Raw genomic sequence first — 26,668 nt, 5'->3', positions numbered from 1 at the left:
GGATGGAACTGGTGTTGCCAGTCCACTCATGACTGATGCACAACGACAGCGCGTTGCCGAATATATCAAACTAAACACGGCTCATGCACAACGAGCACGCGAAATGGAAGCTCGCGGGCTTTTGACCAAGGACCCCGCGCCTGTCGATATCTCATCAAAATCTCCCCAAATTTTTGAAATGGAATCGACAAGGCTGCCCTTTAAAGAAGCCACGCCGCAATACGTGGTGACAACGGAAGATTCCATTGCAACCAACAACGTTGAAAGTGGACCGATTAGACAGAAAAAGTCCGAAAACAGTGAGGTTTGTATCATCGACATCACAGAACCCACTCCTTCCGAATGCCCCACCCCAACCAAAGAAATCTACACAGCCATCGTATCTCGGAAACCTGTACTGTGTATGTGTCGTGGAGGCCGAAAGTGTATGTTTTGGTAAAGGAGATGTTTAAGTATGCAAAGGCCAGTCGCAAACTGCCCAAAACTGCAACTTATAGTATACAAGAAATGTGTGAAATTGTAAAGGACGAGCTAGACAAAAGATGGGATAAGGTGGCATCCAGGGTGGAGAGGGTGTGTTCCATGACAATGACACAAGCAGTTAAACTCGATGGCTGTGGGTATAGAACCGAGGAGGATTTCTTTATTGTATGCAGAATAGCCGACAGGATGTTGTACAAACAGTTTGTTTCTTCGCTGCCGGTATGCACGACATACAACGGACAAATCGACCACGTTGTTCAATTCATTGTGGATATAAAGCAATGCCTCCCATGGCTGAAGCTACCCCCACTGAGTGAATCATGTCACGACACTTGCTTGTATAATATCAATGCTACTGAATATTACCTTTCTGAAATTTCAGGCATAATACCAGTAACTGACGATTGCAAAGTACCAGTGCCACCCATCAGCGCCATGTCCATTGATATAGAATGTATCGGCAGCGACCTCGGATCATTTCCAGTGGCAACGTCGGGAGATCCCGTGATACAAATTGCATGCGTGACTGTAAAAGACATGCGCACACTGCAAATGTCAGGTTATAACAACCATGCGCCTACGATAAATGGCGGAAAGTATGACAAACACATATTTGTCATAGGCGAATGTGCAAAGCTGCACAGTAACATCGTGGAATTGTTGAAGAAATTCAATTTGCATGTTGCAGAAGTGGATCCAGACATAATCACAGGCTACAACATAATTCAATTCGATTTCCCATACCTCTTGCAAAGAATGGCAACCCTCAACGAAAGACAAATGTTATCGAGACACATGTCTTCTCGGTGGAGTATATACACGATGCGCCATGGAGAAACCGCCAGATTTCCGCTGGCAAGGGGTGATTCTGACGGTGATGATGTTTTTGATGACAGAGACATTGAGGATGCAATGCCAATAGAAGTGGCAGTTAGCAATGACCCAAACAAAACTGGCACCAAAAGCAAGGTGCAGAGTTCGATGGATGGATTTGTAAAATCCAATTACATACAAAAGTCGGAGGATGCAACCTCGACGGAGGACATCGCCGATGCGGCTGACGGCTGGAAAAAGGCCGACCCATTTGCATGCAACACAAAAGTGAATTTGATTACTCCGTCGAGAGTAATAATTGATATGTATCAATTTGTGAAATCAAATTTGAAACTGCGTCAAAACAGTCTGTATGCCGTATCCAAGCTTTACTTGGAAGGCGAAACTAAGGAGGGGGTAAAGTATGCAGACATGTACATGCTCCACCACGGAGGGCCTGTGGATCGCGCAAAGATCGCTTCCTACTGCGTTCAAGACACAGTATTACCCTTGAAATTGATGACTAAATTGAAAATCATGACTGCAACGTGCGAATTGGCACGCGCGACGAGGATACCCATGCGATATGTGTTTGGGAGAGGCCAACAGGTGAAAACAATGTCTGTCATTGCACACGAGGCCGACAAGAGAAATATGGTGTATCCATCCAAGATCCCATTCGATCCAAACATTGCATACCAGGGGGCCACGGTCGTGTCTCCGAAAACAGGTATGCACAGGGACCCGGTCATTACTTTGGACTTTGCGTCACTGTATCCAACAACAATCTGCGCGTACAATTTGTGTTTCACCACATGCATCCTCCCAGGTCCGCTGAGCCAAATTGCGCATTACACGCAAAACGTTGCAATCGCAACGCCATGCCCAAGCGGTACGGAGAAATCTAACAAAGCAGCCCCGACAAAGCGGGCGAGCGGTGGCAAATTACCCGCTGCAGTTAAAAAGTTTATAAACAATAGTAAACTCCCAAAACCAAAGAAAATTGCACAAGTGCAAGGGCAGTGTAAATTGTCATTTGCAAAAACACCATTGAAGGTGGATTATACGACCAGAACACTGGTGGAGTCCCGTGTGCCCTCTCAGTCGGCGGAACTGTCAGCAAATCCATCGGCTACCACGACGGCGGTGGCGTCAGAGCCGCGGGCCCCGGTAGTACATTTTGAGGGCAACGTAATCATAACCCCGACAAACGACAGATTTGTCAACGCAGAGACGCGACGGGGTATATTGCCCACTGTGATTGTCGGACTGCTCAATGACAGGCGAGCCGTGAAAAAGCAACAGGCGGTCGAAACTGACGAGTTGATGCGCCAAATTTTGGATGGCAGGCAAAAGGCATTGAAACAGGTTGCAAATTCGTTGTACGGTTTGATGGGCGCGATCGAAACCGGGCAGTTGCCATGTTTGCCAGTGTCTAGAAGCATCACGGCCATCGGACGCATGCTCATTGATCAAACCAAGCATTACGTGCACGAATGTACAGCGACGCACGCCGATGAAATGCCTGGGTTGAATGTCACTTACGGGGACACTGACTGTCATGGTGGCAACGCCGCCGGGTACTCAAGTATCGACCGCCCTGCAATGGGGTCCCAAACTTGCTAATTGGATAAACTCTCACTACATATCCCCCATTGAATTGGAATTTGAAAAAGTGTACGCCCCATATCTTCTCTTGACTAAAAAACGATATGCGGGTAATATGTACACTCACGCAGATAAGCCCCCTACGATGGACACTAAAGGTCTCGGAAACGTGCGGAGAGACGCATGTCCGTACGTGTCCAGTCAGTGAACTTATGAGCAAGGAGTTGAGCAAAAAGGCATATAAAGACGGCGTGTCAATGCCTCACGTCGAGGTTGTGGGAAAGATGGCATCTCGGAAGCCGGGCACTGAACCCAAAATGGGAGACAGGGTGTACTACCTGGTACAAAAGATAAATCCATACACTGCATACACGATGCCAAACACCCAGACCACAAAAAAGCAGAAAAACACAAAGACCGTGAAATTGGCATTTAAGGTAGAAGACCCAAAACATCTAATAGAAAATGATGAGAACATTGATTATGAATTTTATTTAAATAATCAATTAGTTAAGCCACTGGTGAGGATAGTCTCAGGTGCTCTGAATATCTCTGAAAAGAGCGCCACTGATTTGATTCTCAACAAGTGCAAGAGTGTCCGTAAGTCTTCTACGCTCGCGAGCAATGCCCCACTTGCCGAGTTTGTGGTCAGGCACAAACGTTGCGCGTCCTGTGCTTGTATGATTCTTGACGACAGCGCGAGCTACAGCGACGAGTGCGAGGCATGTTGCTTCAAGCGCAACGGCACCGATGTAAATACCCACATTAATACAACACTGGTCCATGATGCCGAAGAGGTATTGGATTTTTTAAACACATGTAAACAGTGTGTAAAGAAAGATCATGCACGCGACATTTCCTGTGTCAATGATCAGTGCCCTGCATACTTTGCGCGAAAAATGTGTGCAATAAAGTTTAATAAAAAGTACGCGCAAATGCATGTGAACAAATGTGAAGACTCCTCCTGTTGTGTTTGTTCTGAGATGTGAACTTCCAGATAAGTTGCAATGGTGAAATGTTTGTAATATATATTGATGTATTTATTGTTGCTGAGTGGATGAATGCATTGTGTAAATAGCTAAATAAAAAACTTTATTGACCAGTACTTTGTGTGTCTGCATGTCTACGTGCATATTTCAAAATAATAAACCATGTTGAATTGGGAGGCAATTTTTGAGTTTTGGAATGAACCAATACAATTGCAGAATTTGCTAGGAAGTTTAATGAAAAGAATCAGGGTAAATTAAACAGCTTTGTGGAATTTCAAAATCAAATTGGTATAGAATGGCTAGCTAAAACATGGAAGGGTATACGCACTGAAGCAAATGTAGAAAGCGGTACGTCAACGGAATGCGCAATAAAACATGCACTGTCAGAATATACTACAAAGTTTATAGGATGCGCATTGGTGCCCGCGCATCCAAATTACATAGCGAATTGGTCACATGCTGGTATGGGTAACAATTTTAAGACAAAGACTAATGTAGTTCCTACTGGAAACACAATGGTGGTCCAGAACACGACTTGACAGCTATACAACCTCCAAACACACCTTGCATATTGATAGAAGCAAGAGATACTAAATGCTTGACATTCCATATACTAATACCCAAGACGGCAAATACAGAATGTTTTGCCATAGATTTGGATTTATACATTTGCGAAATGGTATTGCCAGTTAATCAGTACTTAAATGTGGCAGTACTACCAAACGCTATTAATAAGATGTACGATTTTAAGTCTAACAGAAATCGGACATGTTTATTTCCCACTTACATGTTTCCATCCGTAGGTACAATTATAGATTGTCGGCAAACTTCGCAACATCTCAATTAAAAGTAATATACGACGCCGCACTGCTTACACCCTATATAATACAATCAGAATCCGTAAAATATATATTGCAAACTATCCGTATGACGTCTTGCGCCAATAAAGCATTTGAAACAGCTGGTGTCACTGGGCTATTACACGCATGTAGCAACCGAATTAAAACGGAATTTGGCTTTTGTTGGACAGGTCTGGGTGTAAACGCATTCAACATAGACGCAAACACGGATGATGACCTCGAAGCGCTGGCAATGTGTGCGTCTATTGCAGCTTTGATATTTAACGAAAATCTTAATATTAATCCATATGCTATCGCTAATGAAAATTTATGTAATTTAGTTGACATGCACGATACTTTGACTTTAACCATATTAAGACGGGCGAGTGACACACTACATCCATTATACACAACGGCGGCAATTAAATACGCAGCAAATGTTTGGTTATATAAAGCGCTGCAGTCAAACAAATATCTTCAAATCAGAAATACTATGAAACCTTGCATAGAACCGTTTGTATACGCCTGTTCAATTTTGTTTGGTGACGTACCACACGACGAATCGTATAGAACAACAGTACATCAAATGTACACACGTGTAATGACTGCCGTAAAATTAAATATTGAATTAACATCATTAACACGTCATTTCAGTTTACCGGCTGTGCCACAAGACATAAACAATACAATTGACCAACAGGCGCCATATATTACTGCAAAGCACCCTGATGTAAAAACTGTCGTGCAAGATGTATTTACAACATTGAGTACCCCAGCTTCAAGCTGGAATCACCAGAAATCACTATTGATAGATATTACAATTACACCTGGTATATCGAGCAGTGCCTTGTATGCCGCACTTATGAAAGGAAAATATACAGTATCATTCACTTTACAATTTACTATTGCTCCGGTGGGCATAGATGGCTTCGCCAATTGAAACTTATCAACCAGGATCAAAAAGATGTTTCACATATTCCAGGAGTTGCTACATTTGCAGAGCGGTTATTGATGGTGTATTTTTGTCATCAAGGAGCAGCAGGAGTTGCGGCTGCCAAAAAAAAGGCATGGGTGGTGATTATACATCAAAGGCATTTGCAATAGCATCACCGGCTCCTACAAATTTGTCAACTGTGTCTAGTATACTGTCAGGATAGTCCCAGGCTAACCAAATTCCAAATTTATTAGAAGGGCATCAAAGTGAAATGATCTTAATATATAAAATTTTACGAAACGTAGACACTAAGTGATCGCGAGCATTACTTGATATCGTATGGTTTTCAATCAGCATTGAACATGGTCCTGCTCTGAAACAATTGGTTGATGCACATGCTACAAATACAGCGACGGCGGAATATATCGCGTTCAATTCAATATATACTAACAGGGGAAATTCGGAATTAATAGAACCAGTACCACCACCACAACCAGTACAGGTACAGTATGCCAAGGCGAGTGAAATTATGTCAACCAGCGATCCCTCATGGAAAACATGTACATCGGCATTTGGTATTAAATTTGCCACGCTTGTACTGAACACCACAAAGAGTGCCCATGGTAGTAAGTTCGCAGTGGATGCTTTTACAGATCCCGAACATTTGTTTGCGGCATATGCATTGGAAGTACTGAAGAAAATATCCTGTAATTCACATCCGAATATTTCTCGAATGTCTAAATATTCCACAGAATTTGCCAAACTATTGCAAACGCAATACACAAAATCTCCGTTTTTTACAAAGGAAGGCGTAAATGAACCCTATACATATACATGTAAACGCCGATGTGTGGTTATGTCCACAGACACACAACAAGCACTTACAGGTATTATAGATAATATAGATAATACAGAAATAGCAGATGGTATGGACCCGTTAATGTGGTTCACACCCAATGCATTAAGCATGTCAAAAATTGGTTTTCGGGCATTAACATCAGATGAGACGCCATATCGAAATGTATTAATAGGACTCGATCATAACGGAATCGTGCATGTTAAAAGAACACATTGGTTGACCGGTGTCGTATATGATACACCATTGGCATATTTATATAAACCATTTGGGCATGATATTGATCCTACCAAAGCAGACGTATGTACATCACCATCAACGTCATATGTTGATAAAACTGTTGCCCCCAAAGGCATATGTGATGTTCTCACAAGCACAAACACCACAACCAAATGTAGATACTGCAAAAATTATTTTCGGTCAGTTTTTAACCGCTCAAAATGATTATTTTAAGAAGAAATGCTAATCATTGGATGTTCGTATTTACCACAATCTCACCCAATATTAAGTGGATATATAGGAGTTACTAATAAATGGCTGGAACACGTGGCATTGCCGGTTGTTGAAGAATATTACCAATCTCTATTAGAAGGGAAAAAGGTGGCTGAGACGATATGTAAATATGCCGATTGCATTCATGGGGGTAACGCCGACTTGCAATTTAAAACATACCAAGTCATGCGTAGTTTACACGCCAATACACAGCTTATAGATGGCGCTGTCGGATGGAGCTTACTTGGATTCAGACAGGTATGCAATGCCATACCCAATTTGTCGGTGAATATTATACCAAACAAAGTAACTATGAAATTTCCGTACGTTACCACACGATTTTTAATATACTTATCCTGGAAATATATTGTCGGTAATCATCACGAGTCCGAACTCACACGTACCGGTTACGATTTATATTCAAAGATTATGAAGAACATCACTGACATAGACTCTCGTCGGGTCATTTTCAGAGAAACCAGCAACATGAAGGACGCAAAATATTCAGTTTTTAAACTGAAAAGACCATGCCCCAGTTTATACGACGCGTACGAACGCCGTAGTTTAACTGCGTACGACATAAAAGACATAGTCACGGGAATTCCCACGTACATAGTTGCGGTTGCCGGTGGGTATCGGAAATCAGAAGGAAACGACGTCCGATTGTTGGGGTGCCTCGATTATGAAATCCCAAATCCTCGCGGATTTATAACAACGAGCGTTCAAATGTACGGAAGGGCTGGTAATGTTGATCCCCAATTGATGAAATATTCGGACGGTAGTGTAGACGATTATAAAGTACCTCTGACTGCCCAAAACGATGATTCGGGTGCTTGGGTTCTTAGGATAGTTACTGACATACTGTTCAAGTTACACAACAACGTGCGTGCACGGGTGCCGCTATTGGTACTTAAACACATCTACAACCCACCCGAATGGGACAGAGAAGATCCCACTCGTTGTATAAGTGTGAGTAACGACTACATGCCCATTGACTTTGACAGTACTCCGAACGAGCGTGTTTACGATTTTGTTTATACGTGCATGTCCTTTATGAATTCGAAATCGTTATCCAGTGCAGATGCTGTAATACGACCAGAAGCGATGCTGAAAGCGGAGAATATAAGAGAAGCGCCCCATGCGGTGTTTTTGGCCGCGTTTAATAAGGAGGATTTGAATTTAGCAGAACTTGAACCAGTGCCGCCGACTCCTGATCCCAATCCAAATGCAGCAACAGCATCTAACCAAGCATCTTCTACCCAAACATCTTCTAACCAAACAATGGCCAGGCCATCAGTGGATAAACGGGTATTAACGCACACAGTAATAACCAAAGTAATTGACCCAGAAAGGCGACATCCAGAACGCCGCAAGATCACAGACACCGACATTGAAGATGATGAATTATTACATAAAATAGGTAGAGCTGTTCATTACAATCGCATGAAATGCAATAAATAAACGGAATTTTCCACCCTTTATGCATGTGTGACGTGTTTCATTAGCGCGCTGCCGTTCTTATCACTTTCACGGGGGAGGAGAGATCTCTCCAAACACGCCCACGCGGCGTGGCGCGTTGCGCGAAGCACGTGATAGAGCGGAGTGGGTATAAATAGACGCGCCTCGTGTAGGTCATTTCATCTGCCTCAGTCTCTCGTCGCATCCTGCTAGGCTCGCCTTACTGGGAAAATGATTTTCTCCAAGGAATTGCTCGATGCTGCAAAGCTCCCGAACCCCAACAACCTCCCGCTGGCATGGTTTGCGGACTTTCTGCTCAATCCCGACAATATGTGGAAATTACACCCCGAAGACACCCTGCGGCACGGGCGACCCTCAAGTGCAACTTCCACAAGAGTAAGTGTTCAACAATCTTCAATGTCCGATACGCAAGTTGGCCCGCCATACTCCGCTTTCTTGAGGACCACGAGGCGTCCACCCCGGCCTACGAGTTCTTCGGACTCATCCTGAGATACTGCATTTTACGCAGTCATGGCATGCATTATTGTCATTCTGGTGAAATTGATGTGCCTGACATCCCCGACGACCTCCGTAGGAACATCATTGTTAAAAAAGCGATAGGGGATATGAGTACGATTCAGGATCCGCAATATCCAAGCTCAGGTGTTCTACTAGAAATGACTGGAAAATTTCAAGAATTCATATACCACAAGCTGTTCGCTGACCAATATTCGTGCATCCCCTTGAAAAAATCCGACAGAAAGCCAAACGACAATCGGGCTTATGAAGATAAACACAACATGAGATCGGCTGACTATGACAAGGCACTGCCTAATGCACCCTTTATTCACAAGGGGGTTTTTACATCTAAAGAAGAACATTTACATAACATGCTCAATCGCCTCAAGAGCGTAACCATGAAAAGCAAGATTGGGCGAATGAACGGGCAGGAAAAAACTTTTGTAAATTTTGTAGGAGAGGATGAAGCTGTGTTTAATGGTATCAACATGATCAGTCCCGAACCAACAATATTGGCGGGGGGGTTTCACTACGTTATGTGGGCAAACCAAACTCCAAGTGCCAACAGCGTGCCCTCTGAAGACTATTTTTGCTTGAAGGCAAGCAGACTGTGCCCAGGTGTCGACATCATGGCATGTGCCAATGACTACACCATCCCAGTCATTTTGTATCTGGGCTTGCACGGTGCCTTGTTTGTTGTGACCGACCCAGTCGTGACCAAGTCGTCATTGAGCAGCCTACAATACTGGTGCACGAAATTGTCAACCCTGTTATTTGGCATGTCAAAGCAGAGAACCCTCAAAAGAATGTTTATCGAAACAAAAACGATGGCATTCCTGGGGAATGTCGACAACCCCAAGGCACGCACAGCCCTCGAACGGGTTAAAGAACAGGCAATGCACGCAGCCAAGATCCTGAATGACACATCCTCGACCAATGAAAAGTCCATTGAGCCTTCATCACTCATCAGAAAAATCAGGGGCAAGTCCCATCTGGAATTTTGCATTTGTTCGGCCACAGTAAATGGGAAAAAATGCTACCGGGAAGAGTACCGCCCATTGTTTGCAGGCAAGGGGGTTGAATACAACCGCCACAAACGGTACATCGGGTTTATGAACTTGGGCTTTGAACCAGTGATTCACAATGGCGTACCAACCATGAGGATCACTTTTGGCAGCTGCATCATGAAACCATACACGCAAAACTTTGATGAAAGCAGCCTGATGGACTGTGCCTTTGAGTTGCCCGAAGCACTGGCGTTGGAACTACCCGAGAACTATGTGTGTGTGAATGACAGCGAAAAGCGCAGGAGCGAAGAGGAAGAGGAGACAAGCAGTCGGCTGCTGCCGAACTCTCTAGTGTGACATCGGAAGATGTCGATTCTAGTGTCCTGCAACTCCCCACAGATCTTAACGAAATGTATGGGACCGCAGTCACCCTTGATGATGATGAGCTGGAGGTCGACTTGAGTGGTGCATTCCACGATCGACCGACGCAAAAAGGCCAAACTGAGGACATCGTGGACACAGTGAAGAAATCAAAGTTTGAGTGACCTTTATTGTGTGTGTGGTGGTGTGTGCGCGCGTACCGTGTTTTAATGAAGATGTGTGACGGTGTTGGTGATTTTGTATGAATTGAGGGCACTTTTGATATTTATACAATCAATAAAGAATTTTGTTTGGAGATTGTTTTTTTATTTTGGGTCGACTAAATTGACCACCGATTTATTCGAGTCATCAGATGTTTCGGACGTGTCATCGTCGTCGCTCTGAGCAAGATTTTGCCAGCTCACTTCATCCAAGTCTTGGTCGTTTGTCACCAATATGTCTAGCATGCTTTGTTTAATAGTATCCAGAAATCCAGATGTTTCCTTTGTAACGTTACTCCCGTCTGTTTGTAATCTTGGGAACTTGTCCAACTCCGTCCCTCGTATTTCAATGGGCTCGTGACGCAAATCACGCTCCTGCTCGGCTTTGTGCTGTGTAATTGTGCTTGCATGTTCGACCATGGCTCTGTATCTATGGGACACTTTTATAGCTTCAATTTCGGGAGATAAATCGGCATCGGCAATATATTTAAGGTTTCTAGTAACGGGGTCGTAGATTTGTGGCTGTTTTTGAAACATGTCATCAAATTTGTAGACCGGAGACGTATCGGAGTTAACGGAACGTAAAGCTGTCAAGTGTTTTAACGATTTGTACTCGTTGATCGGATCTATATTACGCACGACGGCTAAACACATCCATTGTGCAAATATATCAACTTCTGGCATTAGTTCATATAATTTAACACAATTGCACATTCCTTTGTGTTTGCTAGTTTTCTTTGCGTCACCCCCAAACAAAAAACGTTCCAGCGATTCAACGGTCAATTCGTTAGTTTTAAATGCCGCTACGGACGGCATGTCATCATCGCACATTTCTGCAAGAACGATAGCCGCTCCTATCATTAAATCTATAATTGGAATTTTACGGATTTTGCGCAACCTATCATAGGTATTGGTGTCCTCTAGTGTATAATTTAGTGTAATAGGAGTGGACGTTACGCATTTCGCTATTAGATCATTTACGTCAGTATTTCGTTTACGTTCAATGTTTTGCGTTATATCTAATTGCATTTCACGGAAATATGTGTCCATGTATATGTTACGCGCAAATATGTATATCAACACCCATATGAAATATGAATGGCTCTCCGATAAATATTGTATCAAGGAACGGGGCTTAGGCGTTTTTACAATCCGGTCGTAAGTGTTCATCCAAATACCCGGTGCATATAAATCGCAAAATGCAGACAGATACGAAGCCGACGCTATAAAATCGGGCGTCATTGTGGCATTATGGGATAACGACGGCGTACTTGTGAAAAGTCGCAATAACACATACAACGGAGAGGCCAGATACCAGATATTATAGGCGCTTCTAAACATTTTCCCAGATGGTGTGTCGGGATCGGATGATCCGACTAGCATGGGAAGTAGGAGTCTCATTTCACCCAATGACACTCTCTGTTGTGAAGTTAATTTTAAATGGGGTTTATTTAATGCTACCACGAAATTTAACATTGATGTATATGTGGGGTCATACAACTCGTAGTTTGCAAAATATATTTTTGCTTGTGGTTCCATTTCCAATTCAAATAGCGGAGTTTTGGGTGTGAAAATGGCCGCATATGCCAATGCAGTGTTTCCCAGTGCCAATTGATTATAGGAGCGCATTATGACGCTTTGAATAAAATTGTCGTACATTTGAGTCATGACGCTAATCGCTTCGGTAACTTGTTCGGGATATAGCAGCAATTCTCCCGCGTGTATAGGCAATCTATGCATGTTATAAATGTTTGCCACACATCTTCTTCGACTGCTATGAGCATTCCTCGCGTGAAATAGCGGAATCGGATATATGTTGCTGTCTATTAACGTTATGTCCGTACATCCCACAGCGGGCATGGGACAGTCTACTTCCCATGGTTTAATATACGGAGAATAAATACAACCCGAACGCGTCACATACGTGCCGCAAGGTTCAAAACCGCCAGAAGCACCCACAAATTCAAAGGGTGGCAAATATGGATTGGTTGTTGTTGTTGTGTTGGGTTTTATGGCGCATAGGCAACTAAGGCCATCATGCGCCAAGCTGGAGGTATAGGAGAAATCTCTGGATGATTTTATGGAAATGTGAAAATCGTCGCTGGTGCAGAGTGCTTAAATAGTTAAAATTACCTCATGATGATGAAGGAAAAAGATGCTAGAAATTGGTACTATTAAAAACGTTTAAAGGGGGTCGGGTCACCTCAGCAGCCATCCTTACCAGGGTAAGGATCTCGAGGCTTCCAACCAATCAAATACAGACCTCACCCTTTTTCTCAGGAATGAGGAATGGCCGAGGTGTGTCAGGCGAAGTACTGGGTCATGATTTAAATATTTTTAAGAAAACCAGCTTCTGTTAAAAATCTAAAAACACAGGACATGTCCACAATTGCGTTATCACTCAAGAGCAGTGCTGGATGAAAAGGGATGCACTGGTTATAAAACGGAGAAAAACACATTTTCCGTAGCCTTTCCAGTTTAGAGCATGAAATTAAAATGTGAGTCACTGTAAGTTCTTTTCCGCATGTACAAACTGGTATGTCTTCTTTCCTTAGCAGAAAGTTGTGTGTGAAGTGTGTGTGACCTATCCGGAGTCGGCAGATAATGACCTCTTTGAAACGTTTCTGGTGCACACATGACTTCCATTCACCTAGGACTGGTTTTATTAACCGTAGTTTGTTATTTAGTTCGTTGTTCCAGGTGGACTGCCATTTTTTTTTTGCATTAATATGTAATTAGTTCATGCAATCTCTATAGGGCACATTTATGTTTTTAATTTGCTTTTCACAAGCTTGAGCAGCGCACAAATCTGCTCTTTCATTGCCCTTTATGCCAACATGACTTGGTACCCAGCAGAGTCTTATGTTTTGTCCTTGGGCTATGGCTGTTGTAATGTTGTGTATGAGGTCGCCAAGCAGCGGGGTTATTGCATTTCTAGGATGAAGGGCTGTGAGCACACTTAGTGAGTCTGTGTAAATAATACTGTTGGGTAGGTTCTCGTTTAGTATTTTTTCTATGGCTACACAAATGGCGTAACATTCCGCAGTGAAGATGGAAGCGCACTGTGGAAGTCTTAATATTTTATTCCAATTTCCCTGTACAACTGCACTTCCAACGTATGCATCTGTTTTGGAACCGTCGGTATAAAATGCTGTGAAAGTAGTATACTTTTCCTCGAGTGTGAGGAATTCTTGTGTTATATGTTGTTGCGGAATTTGTTTCTTAGGGAACTGTGTTAGAGTGAAATCACAGATTTCAGGGAAATTGTGCCATGGCGGCAGTGGACCTCGCCTTCGGGCAATGTTTGGCAATACGTCTAATATGCCAAGGTTCCGGCACATGTCTTCAAATCGCAAGAGGAGAGGCCGAGTAGCTTGCGGCTTGCTGTTGAAGAGTGTTCTAGAAAGGCACTTTGTGGCGATAGGGTAACATAGATGTTTATGCAGTGAACGGATTTTTAGAATGTATGAGCATGTGAGTATGGCTCTTCTATCTGTAAGCGATGGTTCATTGGTCTCTACATGGAGACTGTTTATGGGTGATGTCCTATATGCACCAGTGGAGAGACGTAAACCTAAATTATGTACCGGATCTAGCCGTTTGAGGTACGATGGTCTCGCTGATCCATACACTACACATCCGTAATCCAGGGTAGAGCGTACTACAGAGCGGTATATTTGTAACAGACATGTCCTATCGGCTCCCCAGTGTTTTCTCGACAGTACTTTGAGTATGTTCAGGGATCGAGAAGCCTTCTTTTTCAGCGCATTTATGTGAGGCATAAAGGTGAGCTTTCTGTCGAATGTTACACCTAGAAATTTATGTTCTTTTTTCACGGCTAAGTCTATTTCGTTCAGGTGTAGGGTGGGATCTATCTGCATGCCTCGTCTGAGTGAAAAAAGAATGGCCACCGATTTCTGTGGAGAAAAACGGAAGCCATTTTGGTCTGCCCATATTGCCAGTTTATTTATTGTTAGCTGTATCTGTCGTTCACATGTTGATGTATTCGAGGATGTGTAGGCTATCTGGAGATCATCTACATAGACAGAATACATTACGGACCTCGGGATTATTTTCCTGATAGAATTCATTTTTACAATAAAGAGTGTTGTGCTCAAAATACATCCTTGAGGTACTCCGTTTTCTTGGATAAACTTCTTTGAAAGGGTTGAGCCTAGGCGGACGTGAAATGTACGGTTAGACAAAAAGTCTTTAAGGCAGTTCAACATCCTGCCGCGGATGCCCAGTTCAGCCAGGTCCTGAATAATCCCAAATCTCCACGTTGTGTCATACGCCTTCTCTAAATCGAAGAAGACAGCGAGACAATGCTGTCTGTGTACAAAAGCCTCACGAACAGTGTTTTCAAGACGAACCAGGTGGTCGGTGGTGGAGCAAGCCTTTTTAAAACCGCATTGATGGACATCCAGAAGCTCCCGGTCTTCTAACACGAATGATAGTCTGATGTTCAATACACTTTCAAAAGATTTCGCTAGGCAGCTAGTCAGAGCTATGGGCCTATAGCTGCTAGGAAGGGTAGAGGGCTTTCCGGGTTTTAATAGAGGAATAATAACGGCCATCTTCCAGGCTTCAGGAAGTTTCCCCGATACCCAAACTTTGTTAAAAAAATTTAAAAGCGCCTCCACAGCCGGTTCAGAGAGATGAGCCAGCATTTGATAATGTATTTCATCTGGGCCAGGTGCAGTTTGCTTACCAGCGGACAGTACTCTATTAATTTCTTGGATTGTAAGTAGGTTATTATAGGGCTCATTTGAACTGCCACTTGTCGGCAGTCTTTGTTTTTCAGCTGTGTTTTTGTATTTCAGGAATGATTCTCTGTAGTGAGATGAACTGGAAACTTCAGAAAAATATTCACCCAAAATATCTGCCTGCTCTTCTAAATTTGTCTGTATGCCAGGGGTTGATAGAAACGGAACTGTGAATGGGGAGTAGCTGCCATTTATCTTTTTTACCATCTCCCACATTTGTTTTGACGTAATTGAGCTGTTTATTGAGGACACGTAACCTTGCCATGAAGTTTTTTCTGCATTACGGCGAATATATCGAGCTTTTGCTCTTGCCTTTTTAAAGCTTATTAAGTTCTCGTGCGTTGGGTACCTACGAAAAATTCCCCAAGCTTTGTTTTGTTTCTTTTTTGCATCTCTGCATTCCTGTGTAAACCAAATTTTGTGATTCTGCTTTACTACTCCAGATGACCGAGGAATTGCTAGGCGTGCAGCTGTTAAAATGCAGTTCGTGATAGCTTCATTCAGTTGGTCTATGCTGAGGTCATCTGAAAATATTTTATCTAAGCTGGCCCTTTCTCTAAAAAGTTCCCAGTCGGCTAATTGTACCTTCCACCGTCGTGGTTTCGTTGGGGTGACTAGTGGTGGGGATGTTAGGCTTATTGATAGAGGGAGGTGATCGCTGCCGTATGGGTTATCAATGACATCCCATTTAAAATCGCAAAAGATAGAAGGTGAAGTAAAAGACAAATCTATGCAACTCATTTTTCCCGTGCTCGGAGAGCAGTATGTATCTTTGCCGGTGTTAAGAAGGCAAACATTATTACTTAGAATAAAATCTTCTAAAATACGACCTCTTGCATCAGTGTGTGCACTGCCCCAAAAACCGGAGTGGGCATTAAAATCACCAACTAGCAGATATGGCTCTGGTAGCTGTTCTAAAAGGGATTCTAAATCATGAAGTGTTACTGTTAGGTGTGGTTCAAGATATATGGTGCATATTGTGAGTGTTTTAAAATGAAGAATGGTGACTGCGACGGCTTCGTATTTGGTTTTAAGTTTAATCTCGCGGGTTGCCACACCATTCTGGATGACAATGGCAACACCTCCAGACAGTTTGCTTGCTTGCTCTCGGTCACACCGAAAGATATTGTACTTGTTTAAAATATTTTTTTGTTTTGGACCTAAGTTGGTCTCCTGTAAGCACAAAGCCACCGGGGACATTGTGTTTAAAAGCTCTTTTATGTCAGAGTAGTTATTTATTAGTCCTCGGCAGTTCCACTGTATAAGGAACGCCATATTTCACTAGTGTAGTTAAAACTTAGGGTACCGGTTTTGGGGGTGCCAATACCGGGGTCTTTTTTCTTTTTCGCTCCAGGGAGCTGTGCCTCTGCTGCAGCAAAGGCGAATTCTGTGTTGTGTCCATCGCCTCATTAGAGGCTCTGGACTTCCGCGGTGAACCCGCAGGTGTACGGTTTGTGGGCTTCTCCCGACTGGGGGAAGCCTTTCGGGCGGCCGACTGAGGGGCCGGCGGGCCCTTGCTCAGAGGTGGCAGGGCAGCCTTCGCTGCATCTGCCGGGGGCGGGGGTGGCCCTGCCTCAGGCATTTCCTGGGCAGTGGCCGAAGCCTGGTGTGGTGTGCCGCCCCTGCGCACCACATCGGCGAAATTTGTTTTTGCCGTGAACTGGAAAGCTGATGGGAGTCTTTTCCGAGCTTCTTGGTATGTTATGTTTTCCTTTGTCTTTATTGTTATTATTTCCTTCTCTCTCTTCCAGGTAGGACATGACCTCGAGTACGCGGGGTGATCCCCTTCGCAGTTCGCGCACAGTGGTGAAGCACTGCAGTCCACAGATTCATGATTTTTTGACGAACATTTGGCGCATGTTTGGCGGCCACGACAGCTCTGTGAGCCATGGCCAAATCTTTGACATTTGAAGCAGCGTCTGGGGTTTGGGATGTACGGTCTTACATTTATTTTGAGATATCCTACTTCTATGGTTTCGGGAAGTTGGCTGGAGGCAAAGGTCAGGACTATGTGTTTTGTTGCTATTTCCTTGTCATCTTTTCGGATTTTAATACGATGTACTTCGGTGACGCTCTGGTCTTTCAGACCCTCCAACATCTCTTCTTCAGAAAGGTTCAGGAAATCGTGTTCAGATATTACTCCTTTCACTGTGTTTAGTGATCGATGTGCAGTAATGGATACAGGAATGTCTCCAAAGGACACTATGGATGGGAGTTTGGAAAATTGCACTTTGTCTCGGATTTGGAGGAGTAGGTCGCCACTGGCTAGCTTCGTCACCTTGTAGCCAAGGCCCAGGGCGTCGGTAAGAGATTTAGAAACAATGAATGGGGACATTTTCCTAGCTGGTTGATCTAGATTTTCACTATGTACGACATGGTACCTAGGGAAAACTTCTTTTGTTTTATGCAGGAACTGCGTAGTGGCATCGGTCCGCCCTCGTTTATGAGGGCGATCATTTCTTGAAGGAATGGGATCCATAAAAAAAAGTTGTTTTTCGGCTGCGGTGGCAGCCACCCACCACGGAGCCCAACATGGGGACGGGACAGACGGTTGCAAGCAAGGCCTGCCCGCGTCAGCTGTACACCGCAACTATAACCGAATATGACGCAACTCAGGGTAGTTCGTCACACAAGGTTAACCCTCGCCGCCAGGAAAAAGGAGAAACCAAGAAGTGAGTAGGGGATAGGAGAGTTGTGAGAAAGAAGATAGAAAAGTAAAAGATGGAGGGGAGGATAGGAAAAGGCGACTGCCGATTCCCCCCGGTCGGGTCAGGCCGGAGGTGCCGTCTGCAGGAAGCTGGGGCCAAAGTGGTGTGTTGCCTCCGCCAAGGGGCCTTAAGGGTCCAAACGCTCGGCATCGGCTCAACCACCAGGATCCCCTTTTCCCCGGACACGGCGATGCCACGCACGGCGAGGCGCGGGTGCTCGGGTCCGTGGTGATGCACAGTTCACCATCATCCCCTTGCGGGGATGTCCCTGCGGATGCTCGGGAACCCGCGGTGTCGCCACTCACCGTCGCAACGCCTGCAAGCTGCAGGCGCCCCCCTGCGGGGAGGAAATGGTGGAACAACCAAGCCAACCAAACGTACAGCCATAAATGAGGGAGCGTCTACGAGCAGCAGTGGAAGTGGTGGAGCAACCAAACCAACCAAACGTACAGCTATAAACGAGGGGGCATCTACGAGCAGCAGCGAAAATGGTGCAATTCCAATTAAACGACCGCAAACCAGAAAGAATGGGAAGAAAAGCAAATAAAATAATTAAAATAAATAAAATAAAATAAAATAAATAAAATAAAATGGATTGGGTTGGGTTGGGTGTTGGGTTTTATGGCACATAGGCAGCTAAGGCCATCATGCGCCAAACTCAAGGTGTAGAATTGGCTTTCTGTAGAATGTTTACGAATATCAAAAAATGCCGATGGCGTAGATGACCTAAAAACATTGTGCTGCCTAGTAAAAGAAGAGAAGAAATTTGGAAATCGGTAATGGTAAAAGCGGTAAAGAAGGTCAGGCAGCCTTAGCGGCTATCCTTGGCTAGGCAAGGATCCTGAGGCTCCCAACCAATCAAATAAAAAGCCTCAGCCTACTTCTCAGGAATGAGAAAGTGGCTGAGGTGTATCATGTAATAAAGGGAACCAGTGGTTCAAAAATTACAGTTTTTCGAGGACGCCCGCTGCTTTTAAAAAGCTAAAAACGGAGGGTATGTTAACAATGGCATTATCAGCTAAGAGCAATGAGCATTCGTCGCGTGAAATAGCGGGATCGGATATATGTTGCTGTCTATTAACGTTATGTCCGTACATCCCACAGCGGGCATGGGACAGTCTACTTCCCATGGTTTAATATACGGAGAATAAATACAACCCGAACGCGTCACATACGTGCCGCAAGGTTCAAAACCGTCAGAAGCACCCACAAATTCAAAGGGTGGCAAATATGGAATCACGTTTTCTAAAATTTCGACAGTTTGATTACATTGCGAGAGCTTGTGGATATATTGTTTCATTAATGCCTTAAAACGGCGAAGGCAGTTTGAATCTAGTTTATTATTGACCACAACTACCCCCACACTGGACAAGTGAGCATTCCAATATCTGACTATGGTTGCTCCCCTAGTTATAATGTCTGGAAGATGCATGAAAGGGTGCACGAATTGCCTACGTCTAATTATATGTTTAGCCACAACGAACACATGGAAGTCCAGTATAAATACCACCAGGGTATGGTGCATGCTTAGGTTGAAAGTACGTATCCTTTGATGGATGCGTTGATGACATAGCATAATCATAACTCCAATGGAATTAAACTTCAAGTTCACATTCTATTTCCCATATGCCACATACTGCAGCAAAAGATGCTGTTGGAGCTAAAGGTGTGTTAGTTTGAACTGGTAAAACACCAAAATGAATTAATGGTGGTGCATATGGTGCCATCATATTCATTAAAGGATGTTTTGCATATGCTGCTTTTTCAATACATACTTCATAACTAAAAATAGTATCATTTAAAGTAGCTTTTTCATCATCACTTACCTGATTACTCATTTAATTTCCTTTGATATAAGTATAATTTGCTTTTTGAAAATTACAAGGACCCCATTGGGAATCATAAGTTGGTGGTTGATACCAGTTTTTAATTGGAGCAAATTTAAAATCATGATGATAATTTATAATTGGTGTTCCCTTTTCAATATTCATATCCATAATATTTAAATGTTTATTCAATATTAATGAATCATCTTTAGGGCAAACAATCATTGTATAATTATTGAAATGTCTAGGAATACCAGTTACACAAGGAACATTTGATGGATCTTCACTTGTTTTATCTCCCCAAATCATTCTGCGCAAACGTGCCCAAATAAATTCAGTATCGTCTATAGCTGGTTTAGTTTCATCATCAGCTGTCTATTTATATGCAAGATCAAAAGTATTATATACAGTATCTAACCCAATCGCACTTGCAATTTGTACAACCAATTGACTGTTCGCATAGCCAGTATTTGTTTGATTAGTAGCAAAAGGTAATCTATATCCTAAAGGAGTTACTTTTATATTACAAGATTTAGCGAAAGTTCTATCAGGAAGATCACTAAACTGTCCTTGACTAATAAAAAAACAAATTATTAGGATTTAATGCAGCAAGAGGAGTTTTAAGGAAATAATGTTGACTTGAATCATTTAACAATAATGTATGCATAACACTTTGAATAGTTTCATATTCAAATCTATAACCGCCAGTATATACTTGAAACGTATTTTTAAATTTATAAGTTTCACTTTTTAAACTTGGATTTCTCATAATTTGATTTACTACCATACCTCCTGTTGTTGAATATCCTGCATCACTTTCTTCTAACATATGTACATCACTTATCTCTTCTGCTTTTCGTTTAGTCATATCAATTTCTTTTTGATTTAATAATTTTTTACTATACTGTTTAAAAGATTGTTTTAACCGATAGTCTTTTACAACTTTACTAAAATAACTTCTAATATTTTTTCGAGCTTGTCCTTTAGACGTACTATCTTTAACAATTTGTTTTAACTTAGGATACTGTACTCCAATAACACTTTCTAATATGTATTTCCCTCCAATACCAATAGTTCCAAGCCAAGCGACCGCGAAGATGTTAGGGCTCAGAGTTTGAGGGGACCACAAAAATGCTTAAACATCATTTTTGGTGCGTTTAAGGCCAATTTTGATCATTTAATAAGTCGGATTTTTTTTCCGTAAAATGCAAAATATCTAAACAATGTGGATATTCTCGGCGTTGAAAAAAATATTTTTGGTTACAGTACCCTATAAGGATGATATATAAAAGTTTTTATCGAAACCTATCGAGTGGATTTTTTAATTTATTGCTATATTCGGTTACCTGCTGTATCTCGTAAACGACGAGAGTATAAGGAAAACAAATTGTATCAGCAGATCGGATTTGTTGTGAAACAAAAAACGTTCCCGTGTACAAAATTGCACAATTCACAGTTTCAGAGATATTTCGAGTTTTCGTTTTTGTGCTTAAATGATCAAATTGATGGTTATAACGCACAAAACGGTCATTTAAGGAATCAAATTTTTGATGACTATCTCGAAAACTACACGATAGAATTTCATAAAAGTGTACATGCACATGTGTTATGCGGCGTTTTATTATGTTTTAGTTGGATTTCTGTAACATTTTTGTCGCACGGTAATAAAGCGCGAAAGTTTGTGGAATCGAAAATAATATTTTGGCGATGGAGTTTGTGTAGTGGATAGGGGACGTGAAAATATTATGATACATGCGTTTATTTTCGTTTAACATGCATTTTGCGGAAAAGTACGCCAGGTGAACAGTTTTTGTGCCTAAATGATAATTTGTGCGATTTCGGTGCCTAAAAGTACATTTCACACACTCTAAGCAACCACGTGCGTTTTTTTTAAAAAACGGTGTAAAATTTTGCAATAACACGGAATATCTGAACTACCAATATTATTTTCTATTACAAATTTCTATCGTGTAGATTGTTATATTTTCGAAACATAGATGTTCAAATTGTGAAAAACCACACGATAGGATATGTTTAAACTATTGCTGCTACATGTAGATGGTCTTGTGTAAACCATATTAGATTTTGACTGAAATATTTTTCGCCGTTTGTGAAATATCACATGTGTTTGGGTAGAGTACCTTAAATGACTATTTTGTGGGATTTTACCCCCGAACTGATCATTTAAGAATATTTCGATAATTTGTCTAGATATCGTGAGCATTGATTATACAACGCTTATATGGTGTAAGAAATGGTAGTCCCCCCGACACCGGGGGGACTTGTATGTGTAACGCAACAACTTTATTTACATTGTACCACATCGTATCGCTTGTATGACACATTTAAGGCACGCATATGCAACAAACAGTAAAAACAAGGTATTAAACACATTATTTATATAAACATTACATCAAGTTATGTGCAGTGGGCAAAGTATACATTAAAAGTCAAACAAACAATTACCCAAGAAGTTTATACTCTCCCTTCTTTATAATATGCACACCACTCGCCCTGATAAAGACATCCAACTTCATTGAGACGGCACATTTAGATTTTAAAGCGATTGTACCATCCGATTTGGTGGGAGTTGTGGTGTCGGAACAGCCAAATATGACAGGCAACCATTCGGTGTTAATTGCGTTTAGGACATCAACCCAATATTGTTTGTCGGTCAGGCCGTGCATTTTCAGCAGAATTAGTGAATCTGTGTCGGCATAGACACACTTGACATCACAGTATGTTTCGCATAGTGCACGCGTTAGGTACAAAGCCCTTCTCGCTATGCGACAGGTCGATGCCGCAACTGTTCTGTTTTGAATACAAGTAAATGCATTGTTTTTGTATGCAGCCATGCACCCTATCGAACTGTTTGCATGCTTTTTCATTTCACCCTTTAAGGTGGCATTTGTCGATGCAAGGTACAAATGCTGTTTTAAGTAATGGCTTGTAACAGTTTGGCCCGGGGATGCACACAAGTCGGGGAATTGCACCAAAACAGAGGGGTACATCGATGTAAAGTCAAACAAGGCACCCATTATAGATGGCGCGGGGCGCGAAGAAGTTGAAGCTGCGGGTTGTTTCTTGTAGAAGGTGTTTCCTGCCATGGCCATCTTGAATCCTCCTGCATACTCGTACTTGCAACAGTCCCACTTGCGACCATCGAAAGTTTCCCACGCACAGCTATGTTCACTGCACATTCGTACACAATGTATGGTGTAATCCTTGGGATTGAGTTCGGCGGCATCCGCTTCTCTGTCGGTTCCCTCTTCATCCAGCGGAATGTGGTACCTAGCTCTGACACGTGCAGTCATCTCCGTCATATATTGGTTGGCTTTTGAAATTGTGGATACGAATCTGTCCACCCAGTTTTTAGACGGATTTGACATTACTTTGTGTTGGAGTAACGACTGACAAATGTATACCTTTGACTGGTCGGTTGCGTTTACAGTCATCAGATGACTCAATCGCTCGGACACGCTTTTTTCGGGCGTGCAGCCGTTGAAACAACTCGGCACGTACGGGTGGCATTGCACTGTATATTTTTTGAAAATATGGACCAATCGATGCTTGTCAGTGGCACACTCCACAATTCTATTTCAACACCAGTTAATGGTCGTCTGTAATTGGTCACGACGCCCCTTTATGTCAGTCCTTCGCACGCGCTACTTTTATTTGCATAATAATTGCCGGTGTTATCCAGGTGCATATTTCCGGCAAAGACGACATCCATTGGAAACACGTCGCATGCACAACTAAACCACACTTCCTCTCGATGTGGAGTGAAGGCCACATAACTCAATGACTCTTTTGGCACGCATGTGTGGAACTCCAAAGTAGTAGCCGAAATTCATGTCCATGCGCGTCTTGCCAAAGAGATTCCCTATTACAGCAGCTGCAATGTCCACAGTACTCTGGGGTATTCTTAAATTATATAATTTTATCGAAGACGGTGCCGATACTTGCGTCCCATTGATGTCGCCGACATATCGTCCATTCAAAATCCCAGTCCACGTGACTTCAGAGTTGCGCATCCACGTTAGCTCTTGGTGTGTCATTGGGAAAGCGCAAAATGTGTGAGAGGGAATGGTGACTGCGATGGTTGTATGCGATAGGTGGATGGTGCCACTATGTGGTTGCCGTTCCAGCAGTCAGTCTGCATCGTACGAGTCGTTATCAGGAGCGTCCTTGGCAGCCCGTCTCAAGTGGCTCTTATCTGAAGTGGGTTCGCTTACGGTCGGGACGGTCGCGTAGGTTGGAGAAACGACGGTTCTGCATCGACAGGGTATATAAGGCGATCCGTTATCAGTTCACTTGAGATGCCCGTGCTGCGTGGACACAACTGGTTTGGCCCTGGAAACGCTCTTACTGCTGATAGCCCAACGGACGTAGACGACGAGTTTGTTAAGCAACCCGATCTCGAGTACGCCCGAGCAGAAAAAGAAGGTGACCCTTCCATTGTTCGTACTGCAGATTTAGAATTGATTTCTAAAACTTTTGAAGAAGGAAAAAAACACCCTCACGCTTGGTTAGGAACAATAGGTATCGGTGGAAAGTATATTTTAGAAACTGCTTTAGGAGTACAGTATCCAAAATTGAGAAAAGTTGTTCGTGATAGCAATTCTAAACAAGAAGCAAGAAAAAATATTCGAAATTATTTTAGTAAAAATCGTAAAGCGGAAATTCCAGAAGAGGAAAAAAATGTGGGCAGAGATGCTCAAAATCGTATACTTCAGTCTTCACAAACTCATGGAATGTTTTGGAGAAACGGAATCTGGAGCGGAAGAAGCCTACGAGAATTGTATTCTCACTGTAATGCAATCGTTAGTGGAACACAACGTGTTATACACGACATATTGCCAGACCCGGATGGTCGAAGAGTTAATATGTTACTGGACCACCTCAGTAACACCAGAAAGCCAAACGGATTGTGGATCATTACAATTCATAGACGCGATGGTCCTGCTCACCAGTTAGAGCTACCTGGCTCATTACCCTCCAGACCTGAAGCTATCGAGACCGCGAGACTCATTAGTGAACAGTATGGATACGGAGCTGACAGACATGCCCACATTGTCCACGTCTGTCCTTGGGCAAGCAACTGTTGCCGATGAAAACCCTTGCAAGGTATCGGAATCAAGAGACGAAGTCGACCATCTCGAGCTTGGAGAGTGCTTACCGAAGAACACTTCAGAAACTTCATTGAATATCTGTTGCGTAGTCCCAGGCAGCTGTGTTTATTTGAAGTCGCCTGTGCTCCCGTCGACATCACACTTCCTAGAGGTAATGTATTTTAATTTTATTTATAATGTTGGTTCTAATAGTGTTTTAATATGCAGGTGAAGTTCTGGGACCATCAGAATCATCCACCTGGGAGCCAATTTGGCCCGCTGCTGCTCAAGTATTGTGTGGAGATTGGAGACAGAACGAACCCCCAAACCTTCCAAGCATTCCTACAAGCTCTGAACGAACTGACTATGAATCAAATGCTTTAGAAGCTCCCCGTAAACGTAGTCAGGACACTACGGTGAACAGCATTTACAAGTTTCTTAAAGTAATTTGTGTCTCACCTCCAAAGTCTAGTTGTAGAGTATTGGAATGGGTGCAAAGCCCAGTAGCAGGATATTCAGCTGTAGACAGCGAATATAACCTAGCTGTCAGGCGTTGGAAAACTGAGTTATGCTACTGGTCTTTTGATGACTTTGTTCATCACTATGATACTGTGCAGCCAAATCCGGTGTTTGTTCCTATGACAACTTACCTGTCTGTACCAGAGGGTATGGTTATGGTAGAGAAAATACTTGATATCCAAACAAAGGGAAACATCAAGCAGTTTGTTAATGAGGTATATCAAGTTATGGAGAAGTTATTACCAAAGAAAAATTGCATTTACGTAATTTCTGCTCCTAGCTCAGGAAAAAATTACGTTTTTGATGCAATTAGAACATTTTATCTGCATACAGGTCAAATGGGAAATTTTAATAGAAACACAAGTTCCCCATTTCAGGACTGTGATAGCCGCCGCGTGATTCTTTGGAATGAACCAAACATCGAAGCGAGCGCCTACGAAACTAAATATGCTTCTTGGAGGTGATACATTGTCAGTAAATAAGAAATATGAGGACTATGTAGAAATATATAGGACCCCTATTATTATGCTGACAAACAATGAAGTACTAACCAGGGATCCTGTATGGACTGATCGGTGCTCTTTTTACCGATGGGAACGACTGGACATCTGGCAAGACAACGTCAATAATGGAGGAATGGTGAATGCGAGAGAGGGAAGATTATGAGAGAAGCGCGCGAATGGCTATTGTCTGACTGCGCTCTCGTTCTCCTTCTCTCTTTTTTTGCGCAACGCGGTTATCGTTCGTCTAACGGCAGAAGATTGCGACTGTGCTGTACGGACGCACGATGGAGGCGAGAAACATTGTCAGTGCCTTTGGTGCTCATCTATTCAAGCAACTGCAATTGCTCGGCGGCGGTAACAAGTGGAATGTTTCCGAAGACCTCCGCGCGGCCTAGAGGACCTCAAGACCTGGGAGGACTGGGAGACCCTGCTGCACTCAGAGGACCCGGCCGTGCAGACCATCGCCACAGGCCGGGCTGCCAGTGTTATGGACCTTAGGGACATAAACACTTGAGTGAAGTGGGGTCGTGCGGGGACCCAGGGGCATGCCCCGATTTCCTCTGGACAATAATGTTTTTCTCTCTCTCTCTCTCTCCGAAGACACCAACTTGGGCACCTCGCCCGTCAACGTTTACCTGGCTCTCGCTGCACTGATG

General features: G+C 43.0%; 2 protein-coding genes across 3 annotated transcripts in view; one reads left to right on the top strand and one right to left on the bottom strand.

Annotated features, from left to right (window-relative positions):
* The window catches only part of LOC144101708 (BEN domain-containing protein 5-like), a 146,331-nt gene that overhangs the window by 16,411 nt on the left and 103,252 nt on the right, over positions 1-26,668 (bottom strand). The gene's annotated exons all lie outside the window — the stretch shown is intronic.
* Positions 343-10,674, top strand: LOC144101707 (DNA polymerase delta catalytic subunit-like). Its single transcript, XM_077634840.1, has one exon. The coding sequence runs from the start codon at positions 343-345 to the stop codon at positions 2,920-2,922; it is 2,580 nt and encodes an 859-aa protein (XP_077490966.1). The 3' UTR covers positions 2,923-10,674.

The sequence above is a fragment of the Amblyomma americanum genome, chromosome 8, assembly GCF_052857255.1.
Source record: "Amblyomma americanum isolate KBUSLIRL-KWMA chromosome 8, ASM5285725v1, whole genome shotgun sequence".
Taxonomy (NCBI): domain Eukaryota; kingdom Metazoa; phylum Arthropoda; class Arachnida; order Ixodida; family Ixodidae; genus Amblyomma; species Amblyomma americanum.
The sequence above is the reverse complement of the archived record's forward strand: the minus strand, read 5'-3'. Positions and strand labels throughout refer to the sequence as shown.

Coding starts and splice junctions, on each gene's coding strand:
- LOC144101707 (XM_077634840.1), top strand. CDS start 343: ATGCCCCACCCCAACCAAAGAAATCTACACAGCCATCGTATCTCGGAA.